General features: G+C 50.5%; 1 protein-coding gene across 11 annotated transcripts; it reads left to right on the top strand.

Annotated features, from left to right (window-relative positions):
- Positions 1–123: 123 nt before the first annotated feature.
- On the top strand, positions 124–14,645 carry RBAK (RB associated KRAB zinc finger). 11 transcript variants are annotated; one of them, XM_037134871.2, is made up of 6 exons: positions 124–223; positions 463–942; positions 1,581–1,640; positions 6,312–6,438; positions 6,708–6,803; positions 9,214–14,645. In XM_037134871.2, the coding sequence occupies exons 3-6, from the start codon at positions 1,626–1,628 to the stop codon at positions 11,127–11,129; spliced, it is 2,154 nt and encodes a 717-aa protein (XP_036990766.2). In that variant the 5' UTR covers positions 124–223; positions 463–942; positions 1,581–1,625; the 3' UTR covers positions 11,130–14,645. The 11 variants fall into 11 exon arrangements, with proteins under 11 accessions (XP_036990766.2, XP_053512910.1, XP_036990764.2 ...); XM_053656935.1 differs by having other exon boundaries at positions 124–445; positions 891–942; positions 1,619–1,640; XM_037134869.2 differs by having other exon boundaries at positions 124–445; positions 891–942.
- Positions 14,646–23,747: the final 9,102 nt, after the last annotated feature.

Raw genomic sequence — 23,747 nt, 5'->3', positions numbered from 1 at the left:
GAGTCCTGGTATTTGTGCCGCTGCCCTGGTGTGTCCTGCCAAGCGGACTTCTGGCGCCCTCGTGCGCATGTGCACCTCGGGCTGAGTGCGTGTTCGCGCACGCGCACTACCACCGCGCTGCTGTCGCTTCCTGTCCGTGCCCAGGTCACCGCTGGCCGTGGTTCCCAGGCTTTGGCCTCCGTTGGGCGAGGATCCCGGGGCCTGCGGGGCTGGACGCTGTCCGGTCGGGCCGCCACCCAGCGGGCGCGGGGCTGTGCGGGCCAGGGTTCGCGCGGGCGGGCGGATTCTGGAGCGGGGACCCCCGAAGCGACCCCGGAGCCCGCGGGCCAGGCCCGAGGAGCTCGGGGGAGGCGGCGGGGTCCCGGCTGGGCTGGGCTGGGCTGCGTCGCGGCGGCCGGGCCGAGGCGCGCCGGACGGTGAGGCCCCGCGAGGGACGTTTTCCTGAGTGAGTTTGTCCCGTAGGCCCAGAGCGGGCTCCTCGGGGACGCGGCCTCGGGAGGCGCAGCGGCGGGAACCCCGGGGGAGGGGCGCCGGAGGAACAGTCCGGTCCTAGAGCCTCGGGAGCCTTGGGACAGATCAGCGAGTCCCGCCGGGGTAGGTTGTGCGTCTGCGGCCCCGGGTCAGTTCTGGGTCTTCCCGGCCGCGGTGAGCAGGCTCGCCCGGGAGAGGACACGCGAGGGTGAGACGGGGAGCGTTGGCCACTTCCCGGAGATCCTTGTGCCTGGGCCGGGGTGCAGGGTCGGGCTGCTCGGGAGTGGGCGCTCCCCTGGGACTTGTGACTTCTCGGTCTCCTGGGCGACTAGGGTGTCAGCCTGGGCTGCGGACGTGCGGTGTCCCCTCCCTGCACACCCGACACCCCTTCCTCTGCTTCTCCTCCTCCGGTGTTCCAGTTACAGACGGGTCTCTAAACGCCCATCAGGACCTTTGTTTTCTGACCTAAGTGTAAGTGTGCGCTGACTCCCCCTGGTTCTGCCGTGTGCAGTCAGTCACACAGGGCAGAGCAGGCTGAGTCTGCAAGGGGGAGTGGTGCTGCCCCGGTGACAGAGACTGGGCCTGAGATGGGCAGTGACTTGTCTGCAGGTGGGATTGTTGACAGGACCAAGACTCCCAGGCCAGGCGTTGGCCCCACTTTATTACTGGTTTGTTTTTTTTTTAGTAAAAGATAAATAGCAGCGCTAATCAAGTTTAGTGGGACAAAGGAAACCATGCCTTGATGCACGTTTATCCCAGTTTTGAGAGCTCCTATTCTGTATTCCAGTGGATTCTTTGAGTTTTAGGAATTGAAAGGAACAATAAGGGAATATATAAACGTTTTAAAGTGATTTTTTCCCACTTTTTATTTAATGGAGACCAACACTTGAAAAAGGAGTCAGTGTTTATCCTCACCAATGGGAGTGACCTAATGACCTCTGACCCTTTTGGCTCAGGCCTGTGTTCTCCTCTGTCACTCTTTTTGCCCCTTCTGAGTGTTCACACGATGTCATTTTCTTGAACTTTCATTGGTGGCTTTTATGCAAGAGGTTCTTGCATCAGCAGGCCTGGGTAGACATGACTTCAGTTACTTGCTTCTTCTCTCCTAGGTCCACTGTTAACAATCTCTACACTTTTCCAAGAGCAGCAAGAAAATGCGTGAATTCCAGGTGAGTTTTCGCACTTGGCTGTGTAATACCTGTTAGGAGGTTTATAAGGATCCGTACTTTAAAATAGGAACATAGTAATATGTAAAAGACATGTAAAATACAGATTAGTTTTTTAAAATATATATTTTACTTATTTATTTTCAGAGAGGGAAGGGAGGGAGAAAGAGGGAGAGAAACAACAATGTGTGGTTGCCTTTTGAGCACCTGGCACTGGGAAGCTGGCCTGCAACCCAGGCATGTGCCCTGACTGGGAGTCGAACCTGCGACCCTTTGGTTCACAGGCTGGCGCTCAATCACTGAGCCACACCAGCCCGGGCTGAAATGCAGTTTTGACAGTGTCAGATCAGCACCAAGAATCTTTGTCAAATTCACATATGCAGGTGGTTTGATACTTTAGAGCTATTGAAGTTGAGCTGCAAATATGACCAATGTCCTTGCCTGTCATAGAAAAAGGAAAATGCCATCCATTATGTGATGTGTCTAGAATAAGAAGAGAAACTATTATTGTCCCTTGTGGGTTGTAAAGGTGTCCTGGGACTTGGAAAATTTTCTTTGATCAAGTTGACATAATGTGGATAACTTTCGTAATAACCACCCAGGAAGTCATTGCAATATCGGCTTATACTCACTTTTGTTAGCAGAGGGCCTCCTACCCAAGGAGAACTTGGTGCTTGTGAGTTTTACAGGCACCAACACATTGCGATGAAAAAAAGACACATTTCCATTTTTACTGTTTAGGGATAAAACTGAAGCCATGGGGCAGTTACCTGTTTGTCCTTCAGATACTTCTGTTAGTCTGTTTATTTGGTTGCCAGCAAACAGGACAAAAAAGCATTCTCCAAGAAAGGCGTCCTCACTTCCCATTCCCAGCTGAGTTCTCCGAGTCTTGTTTTTTGTCCTTAACGTTTTCCCGCATCTGGTGGTAAAGATTAGCAGTGACCTAATTATAGTCAAATCCAGTGAACATTTTCCAGTCCTTTCCTCAAGTGACCATTCATCTGCCTTTGACGTTTGTTACTTCCAAACTGACATTTTTTTCCCCTTTTCTTGGCTTTTTAAAAAACTTACCCATATTTTTATATATGTCTTTGAACAATAAAGAGTTTCAAAAGGTGAGTGGCAATAACTTACAATACCATTCTTTCTGATATAACATCTGGTGTTCAAAGTTTCAGTTTTCTTTATTTATCTTTAGAGGGGAAGGGAAGGAGGGGGGGAGAGAAATATCAATGTATGGTTGCCTCTCGTGTGTCCTCTGCAGGGAACTGGCCTGCAACCCAGGCATGTGCTGTGACTGGGAATCGAACCACAATCCTCTGGTTTCCAGGCCCACGCTCAATCCACTGAGCTACACCAGCCAGGGCAGGATTTTCTTGTTAAATTCAGTATGCATTTTGAATATTGCCAGAGGCTTTTCAGCATCTTGGAGATACAAGATTTTGCTTCTGGGCTGTATTTTAATGTCATATCATATTAACAGATTGGCAAATAACAAACTCTTCTGTTTTCTTGGAGTGAGTCCCATTTAGCTGTTATATGTGATCTCTTCAATTTGATAACTAGATTCGTTTTGGATATTCGTGTTGACATCCGTGATGGGGTGTGTAATTTTACTTACTGAGAAAACAGTCTTCTGACCCCTCCCACTCCTTGCCTTCTGGGCCAACTTAAGGCAGAAGGCTGTTACCTCCTTTCGGTGATTTGATGGCTCATTTGACTTGGCCTTGGAATAACCCGCATGTCAGGTTATTTGCTCTGTCCGTCAGCTCTGCTATCGCCACCCGAGGCCCCTCAGTGGGGGACCAGCAGCTCGGCTGTGTTGGTGCCTGTCATCAGGCTCACATGCCAGTTTGACTGGGTGGGAGTTCCAGATCCCAAATCCCTTTCCTTTTAAAAGCTGTGGGCAGTTCTCCATGAGAAACAGTGTCGGTGACGGAGGGTCTGGTGGGTTTTTCTCCTCTGTAACTTTTAGATTTTTTTCTTATCCTTTTGTATATTATATCAGGAGATTGCTGGATCGCTGTATTTTCTCCCCAGTTTCTCCTTTGCCTGCTATACACCCCTCGTGGTGTGGAGGCCGAAGCGAGTCTCCCACTGTGGTACCGTTTCCACTTCTGCCTTTGTTTCCTGTTGTTCCTCCTCCATGTTCTGTCTTTCTGAAAATGTCAAATTTGTTGGATCTGGCTTTCTTAATAAGACGTAATAACCCGGTCTTTCATTTCGAAGTGTCCTCTGGAGGTTGTTTCTGAGCAGAATGATCACATTTTATGGAGGCAATATCCTGCCCAATATATTTAAAAATATAAACTAATACAAACCAATGTTAGTTGTTTCCTTTATGGATTTGATCCCATTGTTGCTGGGTTGTTCATCTTGACGCACATCTTTTACTTCTGCTGTTTTCCTCAGCTGACGATTCTTGACTTTCCGACTGCAGTTTCTGAGAGAACAGTTGCTAAAGCCGCACTGCACGCGGGGCCCCAGTTGGCCCCTCCTCACTTTGCGGAGGCGCTGGCTGCAGAAGGGAATGGGAGGGGTGTGTGTCATTGGACTGCAGCCACTTCATTTCCCCCGATCTTTTTATCACAGTAAAATATACCTAACACCAGCTTCGCTGTCTTAACCACCTTTAAATGCTACCACTCAGTGGCAGTAAGCACACCCGTGCCGTGCAGCCGTCCCTGCCAGTGTCTCCAGAAAGCTGCTCAGCCAGCAGAGCTGAGGCTCTGCCCCTGCTCATTTCTTCCCGGCCCCCAGCAGCCCTGTTCTCGTTCTCCTCCCCGAGTCTAGGACTTTGATTCCTCTAAGTGCCTCGTGTACACAGAATTGTTTGTGCCTGGCTTATCTCACTTAGCACGACGTCCTTGAAGTTCATCCGTGTTGTGGCATCTGTCAGAATTCCGTTTTCTAAGGCAGAATCACGTTCCATTATGAGTGTGTACCGCATTTCTCCGGCTTGTTCATCTGCCCGTGGACGCCTGGGTTGCTCTCACACCTGAGCTGTTGGAATAATGCCTCCGTGAACACGGGTGCACCCACATCTCTTCAAGTCCTTACGTTCAGTTTCCGGGGCATAGACCCAGGGATGCAATTGCTGACCGTGTGGTAATTCTGTTTGACTTTCTGAGGAGCCACTGTGCTGTGTCCACAGCAGCCGCAGCACATCCCGCTCCCACCAGCAGTGTGCCCCAGGGTCCCAGGCTCGCCAGCGCTTGTTGCTTGGCCAGGGGGAAGTTGTCCGGGCTGCTCGCCAGTGAGAGTCGTTTTCCAAGCATGGCCTCCGGGAAAACCTCCACGTCCATCACGAACTGAGTTCACTGTTCACCCTGGTTTGCCTGGGGTGGTCTCGGATTACACCCCCATTCCCGGTATGCTGTCTGGCTCACTCTTTGTCCCAGACGGAAGTTTTCTGTTTGGACAGCGAATGTGTCACCCCTTAATTCCGGGGCTCTGGAGTGGCGTGTTGTGCCAGTTTTGGCTGCACAATTTCGACCATACTCGCCCATCTTCTGGCCACTCTGTGCAGTGAGAACAGGAAGCCCCGGGCAGCTCAGGTGGCCCTGCGCTTGATTTCAGTCAGGGTGTTGCTGTGTGGCAACAGGAGCTGCTGATGGGCCTGGGGATGCTTGAGGGCTTTGCAGGCCAGCCTGCCGGTCACTTGTGCTGTGGCCCAGCTCCCACCCTGTGCAGAGTGTGCTCCGCGGCTCTGACCTCCCAGCACTCTACCCTACATCTGAAGAACTCCCTCAAGAAACCCCTGCTCCTAGAAACCTGCAGCCGGGTCCCAGGGCTCCCAGGAGAATGGACTCAGTTGTTAATATCTTTGAATTGGTCTTAGGCAGGAAAGTAATTGTGTGTTTTCAGCTTGCTCTCGAGTTGGAATTGCCTCTTACTGCGATAGAGCTGTCCTTGACGAAGTGCCCTCTTGGTCTCTGCCCTGTGCTGACCCCCTAATACTGATGCCACTGCGTTTTTTGCCGTGGACACATTTCACACGTCACCCTCTTCCTTCCCCTTCATCCTGCAAGATCCCCAGCCCAGCCTGTGGAGCCCAGCCTGGCAACAGAAAATGAAAACAGTTCACACCGCCTCATGTGCCTTACCCTAAAGACACCTCAGCATTCCTGCCAGCCGCAGCTGTTGCTGCCTTGAGAAGGAGATACTGGAGATAAAAAGCAAAGGAAGGGAAAGTGTGGTCACGCAGAGTGGGCCATGGGGGCAGGGCCTCCAGAGCAGCGAGTGTGGGAGGAGGTGGGGGCAGGGAGGGCCCTAGGCACCAGCATGGGGCCGGGAAGGGGAGGCCCCAGCCCAAGTGGCTGCAGAACAGACCAATGATAAACAGCTTGTGCATTTACCTGGTGTCTGATTAGCGGGGGTCACAACTTCCTGAGGCCAGGAATGAAGCCTTACTCCTCCGTGGCCCCCAAACTCAGGTGCTTCCATTGTGAAACCAGTTTCTTTGTGGTCTGAGAGTTTTGTTAGTTTATTTTATTTTTTGACATAGGAAGGAACTCAGAGGCCATACATTTGCTATATGGTTAGTTTTCCTCCTACAACTCGTAGTGTAAAAGGTAACCACGCTCCCGGTTGACTTCACCAGTGAGCTCAGTAAGCTCTTGTCCCCAGACGCCTGGTCCCCGTCACCCCATTTCGACCACGGTGCCGTTGCAGGAGCCAGTGTCGTTCAGGGACGTGGCTGTGGACTTCACACAGGAGGAGTGGCAGCAGCTGGACCCCGTGGAGAAGACAACCTACAGGGACGTGATGCTGGAGAACTACAGCCACCTGGTCTCCCTGGGTGAGTGGGGTGGGCGCTCAGAGCGGTGCTCTGGGGGGGCTTCTCATCCAGCCATTTTGTCCTGGACTTTGAAGAAATAAGTGATAAGACCATTGAATTCCTTGTGGGTTCCAGGGAGTGTCCGTGTCTCTGCTTCTCCACCCAAAGTTCTAGCGTTGATAAGGCGCAAAACGGGCCACTAGACCCTGCAGCCCCCGAGCAGCGCCTTCTGCGCAGAGACGTGGGGGCCAAGCAGCTGGCCCGAGCCCGGCTTTGTCTCTCACGCACAGGGTACGACAGCACCAAACCCCATGTGATCGTCAAGTTGGAGCAGGGGGAGGAGCCATGGGTGGCAGAAGGCGACTTCCCACGCCAGCGTTGTCCAGGTAAGTTAGTGGGATGTCACCGTTTCAGAATCACCCTTAGATCTTCGGGCGTGACCCCCAGCGCCCGTGTGCCTTGGTGCTTTGAGCCCTAGCTCCCGATGTTCCAGCCGCACTCACCGTCCAGCACGTGGCTACAGCCTCCCGGTGGCCTCACGCCACCTGCAGGGGTGGTCTGTACTCACAGTCCCCGCCCTGGCCGTGCGTGGGCAGTGACTAGCCTTCTTCTTATCACGGAATTTCTTTGTTTCCAGGCACTGGGAAGGCCTGCAGGAAATGTTCTTTTTGTCTTGCATTTTCTTTTCTTTCTTGCTGAGAAATGCCCCAGGCTCGTTTTCTGCCCCCAGTTTCTGTCCCCAAGCTGTGCATTCAGATGCTGATACCTCGTCCCCTCCCAGAGGTGTGAGGCTGGTCCCCAGCTCGCTGCCCAGTGTGCATGGGCTCTGCAGGGAGGTGCGGACCACCACCACTCTCCAGCTTCGTGGGTCCTCCGTTTGTCTGGTGTCTTGACACCAGCTGCACCTTCCTCTTTTCCCCGAGCGCTCTCATGTCTGTCTGTCCATTCCTGTGTCACAGCAGACGTTCTAGACGTGTTTGTCCCATGGGGAGGGGGGGTTGGTTCATTCTCTGGCCTTCTTCAGGGTGCTGCCCCTGGGACCTGCTGTCCACTTCTTTGCATTTCTGTGGGACCCTTAAAAGGGGTCATCTAGTCTCAACCTTGAGGTCTTCATCTGTATCTGTGCTGCTGGTGCACCTCGACACCCACCACCTTCAACCTGTCGTCCAGGGGACTGTTTTTCCTGACAGGTGCCAGCTTCCTTCTTCGCTTCTCCAGTCAGTAGTCCTGGGCCCGTCCCTCTGTTCACTGCAGGGACAGGTCGAGAGAACAGGAACTTGAGTGCAGGCTTGTGGCTGGGCCAGGAGCCCAGGCCCCGCCCCCGAACAGTGAGTGTCTGTGGGGACTAGTGCCGTGCTGGTCTGAACGTGCACTGTGGATCCAGGTCCTGAAAAGTCTCACTGGTGAGGTCTGGCCTCTCAGGGGTTTTCTGTTGATATTTGGGGCTTTGGGGGCTCAGGGCGTGTAGATTTTATAGCACAGAGCGGTCAGTGTTGAGTTGAATGTGGATGAGAGCAGCTAATGAGAGATGGGAGAATCCAAAAATCTGTATCTTGCTAGAGAAAGTTAGTGTTTGAGGGCCCGCTGTAGGGTTCTGGTATTTAAGATTTTACACCAAATGAAATCCAGGAGTGTGGGACTGTAGTTTGTATTCAGAGTTCAGTCACTGTGTCCTGTCAGACCCGGGCGTGGTTTGGGGACATTTAACTCAGAAAGCCGAAAGGAAGTAAATGACAAAATGGAATGAGCGTCTGCTTCATCAGAGCATTCTGAGCAGACGACATGTGCTAACTGAGCTGGTCCGTTCCCAGCCCTGTGCCTCAGGCACCATGGACCACAGTCCAGGTGAGTGAAACTGCGTCACAGCCGAGTCACTTGTCCAGGGTCCCCCGGCTTGTCACGTGTTGGAGTCGGAGTTCAGCACTCCCAGCTGCTGCGCTCAGCTGTGAAAGCAAGTCCAGTGGGCGTGGAATAAGGCTGTCCGCCCCTCAGAGAGCGGGTGAGCCATGCCAGCCAGGGCAAGGGGTGATCTTGTTGGAAAGTTTTCTTGCCGTCTGGTCCTACATCTTCGGGACATAAATTCCCTGGAAACTCGCCGTCCTGGTGACGTGATCAGGGCTAGGCAGGTAGGGCCCTGGTTGTGGGACTGTCTCTGAGCGTGAGGAAAAAAGGAGCTTCTGGAATGTTTATTTGGATTTCTGTGCAGGACAGAAAGGCCATGGTTGTCGAAGGATTTATACTAGTGAATATGTTACTACAGTAATCTTGATATGAAGTGATATATTCCCATTTAATAGAAGTTGTAATCTCTTTCTTCCAAATGTAATTTGAACTTGAATGTTCCCTTTGAATATTCATCTAGTACTTGTTCTTCCTCCATGGACCCCGTCTGCTCTGAGTCGTCCAGTTTCTGCCTGGATCTGGCACTCGTTCAATGGCTTTGTCCTCTGCTCTTCATTTCTTGGGTTCATTTGACCTTTTCTATCAAAGTGTTCAACATATTTGTAAAGTAACAAAGGTACTTGTGTTCAAAGTGAATTTATTCTCCCTTTGTCCACTGATGCTGAGTCCTGTTCCACTCTCATCCCTCCCTGTGCCCCCTAGCCCCGCCCCGTGTGTACATGTGTGTCTGTCTTTCAGGACAAATCAAAGGGGAAAGAAGGCTCTGCATTTTTTATCTGTGAAGGTTAGTGTAAACACCAAAGTCAACCCCACAGCAGGACCCTCGGAACCACTCCCATTCTGTAGCTGGTGTGTTCAGACTCACAAGGTTCATTTGCCTTTATTCCTTTGCAGAAGAAGTCTGGAAAGCTGATGACGTGTTAGACAGAATCCCAGAAAATGAAGATGAACATTCAAGGCAAGCAGTTTGTATCAATAGCAAAACCCTGACTGAAGAGACAGAGAATGCATTTGACAAAACTTGTAACACAGAAGCAAGCCCTGCTCCTTCCAACATATCTCATGATTGTGTCTCATGTGGAAACAATTTAGAGCCAAGTTCGGAATTAATCATTAGTGATGGGAGCTATGCAAGAAAGAAACGGGGCGAGTGTGGTGAATGCAGGGAAACACACCACGGAGAGAGACCCTATGCATCTAATCAGAGTGGGGGGGGCTTTTCTCAGTGTGAAGGAAGTGTTCTTCAGAAAATTGGTATCTTAGAGAAACCCTTTGACTACAGTGGATGCATGGACACCTTAGACAGTGAAGCTGTTTTCATTGCTCGTACGAGCGCTTATGTCGGGGAGAAGCCCTATGAGTGGAGCGATTCTGGATCAGACTTCCTCCCGATGTCGAATTTTAATGTGTACCAGAGACCACAAGTGGAATTGAAGCCTTTTGAATGCAGTGAATGTGGGAAGTCCTTCTGTAAAAAGTCGAAGTTCATCATACATCAGAGGGCTCACACAGGGGAGAAACCCTATGAATGTAACGTGTGTGGGAAATCCTTCAGCCAGAAGGGGACACTCACCGTCCACCGGAGATCACACTTGGAGGAGAAGCCCTACAAGTGCACCGAGTGTGGGAAGACCTTCTGTCAGAAGCTGCATCTCACTCAGCACTTGAGAACTCACTCAGGAGAGAAGCCCTATGAATGTAACGAGTGCGGGAAAACCTTCTGCCAGAAGACGCACCTCACCCTGCACCAGAGAAACCATTCAGGAGAGAGGCCATATCCCTGTAACGAATGTGGGAAGTCCTTCTCCCGCAAGTCCGCCCTCAGCGACCATCAGAGAACGCACACGGGGGAGAAACTGTATCAGTGTGATGAGTGTGGGAAGTCCTACTACCGAAAGTCTACCCTTATCACACACCAGAGAACACACACGGGCGAGAAACCCTATCAGTGTAGTGAGTGTGGGAAATTCTTTTCCCGGGTGTCGTACCTCACCATACACTATAGAAGCCATTTGGAAGAGAAACCCTATGAATGTAACGAGTGTGGCAAAACCTTCAATCTAAACTCAGCCTTCATTCGACATCGCAAAGTGCACACAGAGGAGAAAGCGCATGAGTGCAGTGAGTGTGGGAAGTCCTCTCCGTTCAGCTGCCTCACTGCCCATCCTGCAAGCCCTTTAGGAGAGAAACCCTATGAGTGTCACGAGTGTGGGAAACCCTTCCTTGGAAACTCGGCCTTTGACGGGCACCCGTCACTTTCGAGAGGAGAGAAGTCCTACGAGTGTAACATATGTGGGAAACTGTTCTCGGACTTGTCGTACTACACTGTGCACTATCGAAGCCATTCGGAAGAGAAGCCCTATGGCTGCAACGAGTGTGGGAAGACTTTCTCCCATAACTCATCCCTCTTCAGGCATCAGCGAGTCCACACGGGAGAGAAGCCCTACGAGTGCTACGAATGTGGGAAGTTCTTCTCTCAGAAGTCGTATCTCACCATCCACCACAGAATCCACTCGGGGGAGAAGCCCTACGAGTGTAGTAAATGTGGGAAAGTCTTCTCTCGAATGTCAAACCTCACTGTGCACTATAGAAGCCATTCGGGAGAGAAGCCCTATGAATGTAACGAGTGTGGGAAGGTCTTTTCTCAGAAGTCATACCTCACGGTCCACTACAGAACTCATTCAGGAGAGAAGCCCTACGAATGTAATGAGTGTGGAAAAAAATTCCACCACAGGTCAGCCTTCAACAGCCATCAGCGAATCCATAGGAGAGGAAATATGAATGTACTTCAGGTGGGCAACCTCCTGTGAGTCCAATCTCATTTTGGAAAACCCCCTGAACACAGTTTTTGGGTCAGATACCATGATAGAGAGTTCATGCTTCTGAATGGGGAAAACATTTAGGCATTAGGTTTATTCTAATCTGAATTTTCATAGAGAAGAGTCCCTAAGAAGATAACAAGAAGCAAAGCCTTCATCAAGACACTACAACTCATTGGACGTTAGATAATTTATACGGGAGTAAACTTTATAAATATTTAATATTTATTTTGGATTCAAATTGTATTTACATATCAGGGAATCATACCAAGGCAAAGTCTGTTGAAGTAATAACTGGGGAAAATATTTTGTCTTGGACACTGTTAGACCAAAAGCCATATTTCTGGTGTAAAATCACGTGTTTCTAAGAAAGCTATCAGAAGTTATCACCTCGGAATAAACCTTCATTGTATAAAATGAAGTTTTCAGGTCATCAGGACTAATACCCGGGAGGAAGTTTCCCTCGTGTTTTACAAATGTGATCTAGCAATAATTCTATGCAATTATACACTGGGGTTGGAGTAATGTGTGAGAAGGCAGTGATCTTATTTGCGTAACGAGATGGCAAAATGTTGGCTAGATGTTTGGGAGGTACAAAATTATAAAATGCGTAATTTTCTATTCAGAGGCATTTATAAATGAGTTTCTAATAAGTGCCTCACTAATAGTGATGTTTGTATTTTTCAACTACATTTGAGCAAAAAAATATTTTAAAACCGACTTTTCATAGACTGTAGGTAATTTGGCATTAGGTCTGTGTCAGTGGTACAGGACAGCTGTCCTGCTCTCACTTGTGGGGCGTGCCCTGCCCTCAAACCGGGTAGGTAATCCGGAAATTGTATGTGTGCTGTTATTTCATATGAATACAGGGCTGTTGTTTTGGGCACTACCCCATATTTCCAGTATTTCGGAACAAATTAATACAAGTCTCGCAGACACTTCTGATGAACACGATGTCCTTTCTCCCCTTTCCTTGGTGGAAGGGTTTGGTGCCTGTTGTTTGTTCACGTGACTCGGAGGGTAAGTTCCAATGAGTCCAAATGAATCCTGACAATTTTGTTCTGAGTGCCAGGTAACTGTTACAGTGGCTACCTGACCGCATCTGGGCACCCAGTGAGCAAGTGTGTTTTACCCCAGGAATGGGAGGTGTTTTAATCATCAAAAGTGAGTAACTGTGCACATCACATGAGGAAAGGAATGCAGTGCTGGGAAACTAATGTGCTGAAATCACCCGTTTGTGTTCTCAGCCAGCTGTGCAAAGAGGAGCTGCTTTAATCATGTGAAGCGTATCTTAAGCTACAATCAGCACCATACGTAGGAGTGAAATACTGAAAGTGTTCTCCCAAGATCAAAAAAATAGCCGAGGATGTCTACTATGACTAATTTTATTTGACGTTATGCAGATGGACCTCGCCAGGAAAGTGGAGGAGGAACACAATCAAAAGGCTTAAGGTTTAGAATGAAGTAAAGCTTTCATTTGCGGATGGCATGGTGTGTGCATAGAAAATTCTGCCGATTTTACAGATAATTAAAGTCAATTAGTAAGTTTAGCAAGGTCTCTGCATATAAGTTCATTATGGAAGGCTTGTGTTAGTATACCAGCAATGAACATAGAAAATGAAAATTTTAGAAGCAATACCTCTTATAATTGCATCAAAAGTCCTCAAGTGCCTAGGGGAAAACTTACTTAACCATGTTTTCAAGTTAAAAAGCAAACAGTTATTAAGCAGAGAAGTGTGTTTAGTTCGTGGATTCCAGCACAATTCTTTAAGTGATGTCAGTTTTCCTCAAAATTCAAATATTCAAAACAACATTAATGTTCTTATGAAATTTAGCTCATTCTAAAATCTGTGTGAAAATTCAAAAGACTGACAATAGCCAAGGCTGTCTTCAAGGACAGAAGAGGAAGAGGACTTGTATGTGCAAACATCAAGGCCAGTTGCAGAGCCACAGAAGTTACGATGGTGGGACATTGGCATAGAGATAAGCCAGTGGAGCAGACTATGTGTCCTGAAACACCCATCCATGATACCATCGGTTGGTGATAGAGATGGTAATGCTGTGTAACTTGGGAAAACATGTTCTTTCCAGTAAATGCTCTGTCCATGAAATTCCATAATTTAATAGAACAGTTGAGATGACGTGCGGGTCTAAGTGTGACGTAAAATCATAAGGCTGTTAGCAGGCAACTTAGATTGTAGCCTTACAATAAACAAAATTTCCTGAAGTCTCAAAAGACACCAAACCATAAAATAAAACATTCATTTCTGTTTATTAGAAAAGACACCATTAAGAAAGCAAGTAGGCAAACCACAGTGGGGAGAAGAATGTGCAGTTCACCCCACGCCTGGAGACTTGAGTGTAGGGGCTGGTGGTAAGCATTTGGGCTGCGCCCCGTGGACGGTCTCTGCCACAGCCACCCCGCTGTGCTGCTGTTCAGAGAGCCCTGCACGGTGCAGGGCAAGCCAACGTGGCTGTGTCCCAGTAGGACTTCACGAACAGGCGGTAGTCTGGACAGACCATAGTTGCTGATCTCCTAATCTAAAACAGAAAAAGAACACCTACAAATCAACAAAATCAGAAAATGGTTAAAAGACTTGGACATCCACTTCACCAAAGAGGACATTTAGATGGCCAATGAACATGAGAAAGTGTGCTAATTTTATTAGTAATCAGGAAAATGCGAATTTTAAAAGCCTCATACGTACTACCACCCACCCTCTGAAATGGTTAGAATGAAAAGCATTAAAAAGCATCAAGTTTCAGCAAGAATGTGCTGCTACTGGTCTGGCCGATGGGACCATTTGGGGAACCAGGGGCAGGGCAGGCCGGACGTGTGCACAATGTTTCAGCCAGACCCGGCGGAAATGCTCATACATGTCCACCACCGGTGCCTGTCCTGGAGTGTTCGCGTGAGGTGCGGAAACCAGAACCGTCTGAGGGCATGCTTGCAGCAGGGCGAAGGCACGGGAGTGGCGTGTTTCCACACAGACCATGTCGAGTAAATGGTCCAGACACATGAGCATCGTGTGTGACAAGAACACGCACGTCTACGCAATTAGAAGTCAGGATGGCCTTGGCAGAGGCTGGGGAGCGGGGCCCATTGGTGCCAGTAACAAGCGGTTTCGAAATCTGAGTGTTTGAGTGTGCTGTGCGTGCAAGGTGTGTGTGTCCTGCATGTGTATTCTTCTAACATAAAAAGTTGTTAAAATCACGAATGTCTACCGTTTCATTGCTCAGCGCTGTTGCCACCTTCTGCACGGGCAGGGACGTGCTGCAGAACAGAGTTCGATGGTAGATCGTGGGATTCTGTACAGGAGATACTCCAGTGGTTTTCAGGCAACCACTAAGATTCCCTGCACCGCGACCCGAAAGCTTAATGACTCACTCGTAGTTTAAGTCACACGTCTGAAGGTCAGGCAGCGACGGATTTTTATCATCCTACCCTTTGCATATGTGAGTGGGTCTGAGCTGCCTCTTCAATAAAACTGATGTGTGTAAACGTTTTGTGTTTTTGCGAGTTCGCATTTCTGAGTTCTGGGGGCCTCATTACCGCAGAGGCGACCTTTCTCTGAGACACAAATACAACGGTGAGTTTGGTCCCGTGAAAAAGCAAATTTAAGAGTTTTCAGGTGATCGTTGAGGTACAGGTGGCAGCGCGGCTGGAGCGAAGGGAGCAGTTAACTGAGACCTCGCACCAGAACCCGTGAGTCCCCTGACGTGGCGTGGGCCTAGCAGCGGCGGCGCGGGACGGGCGCACGGTGGACGTGGGGACCGGGACCGAGTGCACTGGGCTGTGTCCACCTTCTCGCCCTCGACCAGGCCGGCGGATGTGGGGGCCTGAGCGTGAGTTCCCCCTCTACAGTTACCACTGCTTGTGGGCTCAGCGTTCCACGCCGTTCTCTCCAGCGATCGGAAGGCAAGGCCAGACCCCTAACCCTGGAGGACAGAAGCCCGCGCAGCACTGTTCCTAATCCGTCCCACTCGTGCCTGGGTGCGGCGTCCGTGTTCCTCCGGCCTGGCCTGGAGGGGGGGGGTGACCACGACGACTGCGCGGCCCCGCCCCGGGGACCCCCAGGCGCAGGGCTTCGGGTGCCGCGGCTCCGCTCCGGCGTGGGGCTGGTCTGCAAGGAGGGACCAGGCAGGGCGAGACTCCAGGGACTTAGCAGCGTGGCCTGTTGGGACAGAGACAGGTCCAGGGGATGGTTTGTCCTGGCTCGAGGGGTGTGGTCGGAAGTGGGGGTGTGGCACAGCAGCGGGCGGGGCTCTGGTGGGCGGGGCTCGGGCCGAGCCTAGAGCTCCAGGGTCAACTCCGGGAACTGTATCCAACAGTCCGGGGGGAGCCCGAGGCCGGCAACCGGGCTGTGGCCGGTGAACTGTGACTGAGGCCTGGCTGTGAGGGCCGGGCCTCTGGGGCCATGGGCCAGGCACACGGGAGGGGGCGGAGGGAGGGGGCGCACGGTGTACAGCGGGGGGGGGGGGGCCTCTGACCGCCCGTCTGTCTCCTCCCACCCCCTTCCCCAGCCCTGCTTAGCCATGTGGTGTCCACTGGTGCTGCCGCCGCTGCTGCTGCTTTCTGTCACCCCCGTCCCCACCGCCACTGCCACTCCCATCCCGAATGTCGAAACCCAGGACAGTCAGCCGAACCTACTGCAAGGTGGCCACTGCCTCTAAACTGCGGGTTGGTTGGGGAAGGAGGGACGGGGCAGACAACGAGAGAGACCCAGGGAGGAGGGGACCCGCAGGACGAGAGGGGCAGGAATAGGGGAGAGTGGGACAGACCAGAGACAGGACTGAGGGCAGGAACCCGGTAAGAAGTGGGGACGATATGGGGTGTGGCCTGCTTGGGCCGAGAGGGTCAGTGGTTGGAGAGCGAAGAGGGAGAGGAAGGGACACAGGGCAGCCGGGAAGGCCATGCAACCCTCAGCCCGCCCCCTGAGCGCGCAAAGGACCTGCTACGGATCAGGGAGGCCACCCTCTGCCTTGTGGGCTCCAGCGCCTCCGCAGGGGCCCTGGCCGGGGGGCAGCGCGCTTCCTGGCTGGCAGCAGGAGCGCCTCCTGGAGCCCATCTTGTTCTTCCCCAGGTGCCCAGGCTGGAGAACACGAAAAGCTGTGGGTGGCCAAAAACCCGGCCCCAAAGTGTAGGTCTCCTCTGGGGTCATGAGGTGGCTGCGCAGCGGGGCACCCGGGAGTCAGGGACTGCATCTCCGCGAGAAGCATCCGCCCTCTGCGATGGGCTCCTCAAGGGGGCCGGAGGGGCACGGGCACGGGGGGCCTCCCCTGCCCCACACAGCCCACTCCCCAGACCCACTCTTGTCCCTTCCCGGGGTCATCATCAGCCACAGTGGCTGGAAGTGCGCATCGGGGCACTGGCAGGGGGCAGACATGTGTCCTCACCAGCCCCCATCCCCAGCTGCACTTAGAAATAAAGTTCTTTCTTGCAGCCAGCTTGCTGCTTCCTCCCGAGACCCGCTCACAACTGGGAAAGGATTGATTTGTCTGCTTTTGCCTAGAGCGGCTTAGAAGCTGCCTGAGGCAGGGAGGGGCGGCCCAACACTTCCCCCAAGAATGGGGCTCACACTGAGTTCTCAAAGAGGCTTCGTTGTGGAGAATTAGCCCGGAGAGACTGGCGCAGCTGGGCTGCTTTCCCGAAGCTTGTTGTATAGACCTGAGGAGATGGTCCCTGTAGGGTCATGCTCCGCCCTGGAGTGAGTCACTAGGAATGGGGGCAACTCTTCGCTCTTTGGATCCACGGGATGGCGAGGTCTCCCTCTCTCCACGGGTATTCCTGCGTGGATGCCGTCTTTTGGGAGCTGAAGTCATCATCGGGGAACAGAGCTCTTCAAACCCCTTCTGAGCCCTGTCTCCTTGAGTCACTGGCATGCACCTCTTCAGTGCAGTGGTGGCGTCAGCTACCTCTGTTGTGTTATTTTTTTCACTGAAGTGTCACAGTTTGCTGTGCATACCTCTCCGTCCACCACATTTGGGATGAGTGCTGCCTACTCATCTGAGAGGGAGGTGCCAGGGATCCTTTTTCCCAAAGTGTTTTTCTCCACTGGGGGATAAATTGGGGTCTGGACCACGGGCAGCCCTTGTCTCCCACGCTTCACGTTTCCAGAAGTGATTGTCACATCCTTTGACACCAGACACAAGTGCGAAACTAATACAAGGTGCTAACAAACAAATTTCCCTTCAGGAAAGAGGGAAGGCAGCGGTGGCGGTGGTGGCAATGGCAAGGGGGTGAGTGGGACTTCTGGGGCTCTGGTGATGTTCTGTTTTTTTACTTTGTGAAATTTCATCCAACAGTAGCATTATTTTGTGCACTTTTCTGTAAGTCTATTATGTGTCATTTTTAAAAGATTTTTTCTTTACTTATTTTTAGAGAGAGAGGGAAGGAGGGAGAGAGGGAAAGGAAATACCAATGTGTGGCCTCTCACACACACCTCTGTGGACCTGGCCTGCAACCCAGGCATCGAACCAGTGACCCATTGGTCTGACTGGGAATCAAACCAGCGACCCTTTGGATCACAGGCTGGTGCTCAATCCAGTGAGCCACACCAGCTGGGGCTGTATGTCATTTTTAATATATTTTTTTAAAATCATGTCTAGCATGTAAAAGTAAAATTGGGTCCCTACCCACATCTTACAGGATAAATTGCATATGGATTAAACATTTAATGGGTAATAAAAATCAAACCATAAATGTCTAAGAAGAAAACAAAGGCAAGCATACTTTGACTTAAAGTATAGTCTTTCAAGTACGATGCACTACCCGGAAGCTACAAAGGAAAGCATAGGTCTGACTACCCGGATATAAGAAAATGTTTTCCCTGTGGCAAACACTACTACAAACATCAGAAGGCAAATATCAAAGCAGGAAATTAAAAAACAAGTTATAACCAGTAAGAAATAGAACCCAAGATGAGTAGAGAAAAATGAGAAAGAACGTGCATAATCAGTGTCAAAAATACAAATATATTTTAAAACCATGAAAAGGTCAGTGTTACTCGTAGAGAAGTACAAATTAAAGTCACACTGAGATGCCGTGTTTCTACTGAATTATCGGTGTCCCAACACTCTCTCCTCACTGTGCTGGTGAAGGCATGTGGGAGCCAGGTCTCTCCATGTGCTCCAGAAGGATGCACAAGGTGCTGTGATAACTAGAGGGTAGCATGGCAGTGACTGGTGAAATACCCAAATTTAAAACGTGCAGACCCTTTGACCTACTGGTTGCACACACCCCAAATAACACAGGGACAGGGATGTTTACTGCAATACTGAGATTAGAAACCATCTCCATGTCCTTCAACAGAGACTTTGAAAAAAAATTTTTTTTACTTCCAGCTAAGATGGAGGCGTAGGTGGAAATATTGTGCCTCCTCGCACAACCAAGTTTAAAGACAACAAAGTTTTAGTAAAGAAAACGCAACCAAAACCCAGAAAATTGAACTGTACGGAAGTCCAACAACAACAAACCATTTAGCCAGACTGGTAAGAGGGGTGGAGCCAGCAGCTGGTGGAGCAGGGTCCGGCATGAAAAAGCAGCCTGACCGACCCAGGAGCACAGGCGTGGTTGGCAGATCCCAGGCGTGGGGGTGACAGCGGGCAGACCCAGTGGGGGTGCAAGGCGGCTTGCTGCCTGAGGTCACACATCTGTGTGCAGATAAACCAGGTGAAGGAGCAAGCAGTGAGACAGACCGCACAAACCAGCGACAGGAATTAAAGCCTAAAAGCACCAACTGGAAAAACTTTCAGGGTCGAGGTGCCAGGAGAAGCTCCCAGGCTCACAGAGAGTTTGTTGGAGAGACCCACAGGGTCCTGGAGGGTGCACAGGCCCACACACCTGGAAGCCGGCACTGGGGGGCCTGGTTTGCTTGTGGGAAGCAGCAGAGGGGACCGAAGTCTGAGAGAGAGCAGAACAAATGCCATTGCACTTCTCTGACCCCACCCCCACATACAGCATCACACCCCAGCGACTGGGTCGCCCTGCCCTGGTGAACACCTAAGGCTTTGCCCCTCATACATAACATGCACAAAAATTATGGCTCAAGAAGAACAGCTCAAAGCCCCAGAGCCAATAATTTTAAGCAACCAAGAGGTAGGCAACCTATCAGATGCACATTTCAAAACACTGGTGATCAGGATGCTCACAGAACTGGTTGATTTTAGTCACAAATTAGAGGAACAAATGAAGGCTAGACTAATTGAAATGAAGAGAAATACACAGGAAACCAATAATGATGGGAAGGAAACTGTGACTCAAATCAAGGGAATGGACCAGAAGGAAGAAAAAAAAGAACAAACAGAAAAGAATGAAGAGGACTTCCACCAAGATGGAGGCATAGGTGGATACGCCATGCTTTCTCACAGAACCAAGTTTAGAGACAACAAAATATTAGCAACAGAAAACACAGCCAGAACACAGAAAATTGGACTTTTCAGAAGTCTGATAACAACGAATTCTTCAGCCTGACTGGTAAGAGGGGCGAAGCCAGCAGCTGGCGGAGCGGTGTTGCACAGGAAAATTCGATCAGACAGACTCAGGTGTGCGGATCCCAGGTGTGGGGTTGCAAAGGGCTGAGCCAGTGAGCGACCAACTGATCCAGTGAGGGTGAAGGGCAGCGGGTTGACTGTGCTGGCGCATTCCTGCGCAGAGAGACCGGCGAGGGAGTGGGCAGTGAGATGAGACCGAGCGGGTTCCAGCGGCAGGAGGCAGGAAAGACGGCTGCCATTTCCTGGCTCTGACCCCTCCCCCACATACGGCATCACAACCCAGCGACCTGAGCAACCCTGCCCTGGTGAACACCTCAGACTTCGCTCCTCACCCAGCGGTGGGAAGCAGGAGAGGGGGACGCCATTTCCCCTCTCTGACCCCGCCACCACATACAGCCTCACAAGCCAGCGACCCCACCCTGGAGGCCCTGCCCCGCCCCTAAGGCTTCGCTCCTCATATTTAATGGGCGCGAACAGACCAAAAATGGCTCAAGAAGATCTCAAAGCCCCAGAGCCCATAAATCTAAGTGATGAAGAAATAGCAAAACTTCCAGATGCACAGTTCAAAACACTGCTGATCAGGATGCTCACAGAACTGGTTGATTTTAGTCACAAATTAGAGGAACATATGAAGGCTAAACTAATTGAAATGAATGGCAATGCATAGGAAACCAATAGTAATGGAAAGGAAACTGGGACTCAAATCAACAGAGTGGACCAGAAGGAGGATAAAAATGACCAACCAGAAAAGGATGAAGAAACAAGAATTCAAAAAAAGGAGGAGAGGCTTAGGAACCTCCAGGACATCTTTAAACGCTCCAATATCCGAATTATAGGGGTACCAGAAGGGGGAAAGGAACAACCACCAGTGGAAAACTTATTTGAACAAATAATAAATAATAAAGGAGAACTTCCCCAATCTGGCAAAGGCAATATACTTCCAGGAAATCCAGGAAGCTCAGAGAGTCCCAAAGAAGATGGACCCAAGAAGAAACACACAAAGGCACATCATCATTACATTAGCCAAGATTAAAATGAAGGAGAGAATCCTAGAAGCAGCAAGAGCTAAGGGGACAGTCACCTACCAAGGAGTTCCCATCAGACTGTCAGCTGATTTCTCAAAAGAGACCTTACAGGCAAGAAGGGGCTGGAAAGAGGTATTTCAAGTTATGAAATCCAAAGACCTACAACCAAGATTGCTCTATCCAGCAAATGAAGCAAAGCTTTCATTTAGAATGGAAGGGCAGATAAAGTGCTTCTCAGATAAGGTCAAGTTCAAGGAGTTCACCATCACCAAGCCCTTATTACATGAAATGTTAAAGAGACTTATCTAAGAAAAAGAAGATAAAAAATATGAACAGTGAAAGGACAGCAAACTCACAGTTATTAAGAACCACACCTAAAACAAAAGCAAACTAAGAGGACAGCTAGATCAGGAGTGAACCATAGAAATGAAGATCACATGGAGGGTTAGCAACAGGGGAGTGGGAGGAGAAGGGGGGGAGAAGGAACAGAGAATAAGTAGCATAGATGGTAGGTAGAAAATAAGGGGGACAGCAAGAATAGTGTGGGAAATATAGTGTGGAAAATATCTTTAGATCCATGTGTCACAAGAATCTAAAGAACTTGTGAGACATGGACATAAACTAAAGGGAGGAATGGTGGGGGAGGGAGTGTGCAGGGTGGAGGGGAATGAAGGGGGAAATGGGACAGCTGTAGTGGCATAATCTATAAAATATATTGTAAAAAAATTTAGCTTGGAGGAAAACATTGTTTTGTTTTGTTTTTTAGATTTTTATTTATTTTTAAAGAAGGGAAGGGAGAAAGAGAGGGAAACATCAATGTGTGTTTGCCTCTTGCATGCCCCGAACTGGGAACATGGCCCATAACCCAGGCATGTGCCCTGACTGGGAGTGGAACCAGCGACCCTTTGATTCACAGGCTGGCGCTCAACCATTGAGCCATGTCATCCAGGGCTCAACAGACCCTTTTAAATCAATTATGACACCGACGTGCAATGGCACAGGATGCAACGTGATGAAGAATGGGGATGCTGGTCATTGTGCTTTGGCAGGGCGGGGTAGGCAGGGGCCACACTGCAGAGTGTGGAGCAGAGGCACACGACCCACTCAGCAGCTGTGTGACCGTGGGCAAGGCCTGCCCCACCTCGAGCCTCTGCAGCGATAACAGTGCCTACACAAAAGGGTTGTTGCGAGGATTGAAGGGATCGATATATTCTGCCACTGAAGGACAGTGTCTGCTAGATAGTAAAGACTACACAAATGTTAAACTAGAATAGGCCACTATAGAATGATTTCCAAGATATGCTGCTAGGTGAAAGAGGACTTATGCTGATAGTTTGAGGCTGCTGCTAATATTTTGCTCATTAAAAATAGTTAATAACTCAGGCACACACATGCTATCCTGTCTGTACCTAAAATGTCGCCAAGGGGACATGACCCTGAAAGGAGCCGCGGCCGCCTCTGGGTGAGTGTGGAGCAGGGGTCCTGGCGCAGACTGCACTTTTATACCCTTTTAATATACCCTTTTTATACCTGAGCCAGGTACTTCATATTTTTAAGAATAAGTTAATACTGTAAATAGTTAAAGAATGAATGTGTACAGTGGTATGTGGGAAATAAATATAACTCAACATCAGAAGGTAGCAGGATACAAAGCCATATATTCTGCAATGTTATAATTTTCTCTCCAAACGGGCAACAAGATCACAAGAAGTCTGTGTGTTGGATTTTGTTCAGCACTTTTCAGTATTTTCCAGTGATGACGATGGTTGTGGTAGTGATGAGGGTGGTGGTGGTGGTGATGGTGGTGAAGGTGGAGATGGTGGTGGTGATGATGGTGATGGTGGCGGTAGTGGTGGCGGTGATGGTGGTTGTGAAGGTGGAGATGGTGGTGCTGATGGTGGTGGTGGTGGTGAAGGTGGAGATGGTGGTGGTGAAGGTCATGGTGATGATGGTGGTGGTGATGGTGAAGGTGATGGTGATGATGATGATGGTGATGGTGGTGGTGGTGATGGTGAAAATGTCTACCCCCGTCAACTACACCAGTCAGTCTATCCTGAGATCTCCAGTGTCCTGGTCACCCCTTGCATCAAACTTTGGGGAAATGTGGAGAAAGCAGTAACTTTCCTCTCCTTTCTCCAGGGAGCTTCTCCCAACCTGCTGTGGGTGCTCACTGCCCTGGGCTCAAGTTTCCCCCAGCTCTTGCTGCAAACAATCTCTTCATCTCTGCAGGGAGTTGGCCTCCTGGCCCCTTGGCCCCAAAGTTTCAGCATCTCCCAGGAGACCCCCATTCAGGTTTCCCAAGTCCTCCCCCATCTCATCCCATCAGTGCCCAGCCTTCTGAGACCACATGCTCCTTAGAGACCACAGGTGGGGGAGAAGATCATTAATGAGGCCCCGGGGCTTTGGGCCAAGGCAGACCCTTAAGTGGGCCCTGGGAAACTTATTAGGTAACCTCCTCCTGAGGGCCCCCGGGCCCTGAAGTGGGAAGACCACGGGAGAAGAGGGGGAACGATGTGGTGGAGTCAGTCTGCTCTCCATTCTCTATAAAACGCTTCTACACTCTACTCTGCCACTTGATTACTTCTGTCCACAGAGGAGCTGACCTTCAGGGTGGGCCTTGAAGCATGAGTAGGTTTCCAGGTGCGGACGGGACAGTCTGCTGCGGGGATGCGCGTGTGTGTGTGCAAGGCCAGGGAGAAAAGAGTGATGTGGCACGTGCAGGTGGCTGTGTGGCTCCGTGGTGAATGGCAGGTGCAGCAGAGCCGGTGAGGGTGGCTCCAGACAGGCACAGGGTGTCCACGGGGCAGTGGCTGGAGTCCGCACTCCTTCCAGCCACAACTCAGAGCACCTCGTCCCCACCGGCACTGGGTCTGTCTCTCTCTCAGGGCTTAGGAGTAGGACAGTGGGCAGTGGGCCCAGTGAACCGAGGAGCTCAGGAGGGAATTCGGGTCTGGTGGCCCTGAGTTCAGATGTCCCCTTGAAAGAATTTTCATATTCTGCTCTTTTTCCTCCAGGGATGCCACGGACAGTGGCTCCTGCAGGGTCCGGTGCCAGGTCCTGAGTGCAGGGCCCCTGATTAAGCAGCAGAGAC

This window comes from Artibeus jamaicensis, unplaced genomic scaffold (assembly GCF_021234435.1).
Source record: "Artibeus jamaicensis isolate MK-2021 breed Jamaican fruit bat unplaced genomic scaffold, CSHL_Jam_final scaffold_3151, whole genome shotgun sequence".
Lineage (NCBI taxonomy): Eukaryota > Metazoa > Chordata > Mammalia > Chiroptera > Phyllostomidae > Artibeus > Artibeus jamaicensis.
Note: the sequence above shows the minus strand (reverse complement) of the source record. Positions and strands in the feature narration are given on the sequence as shown.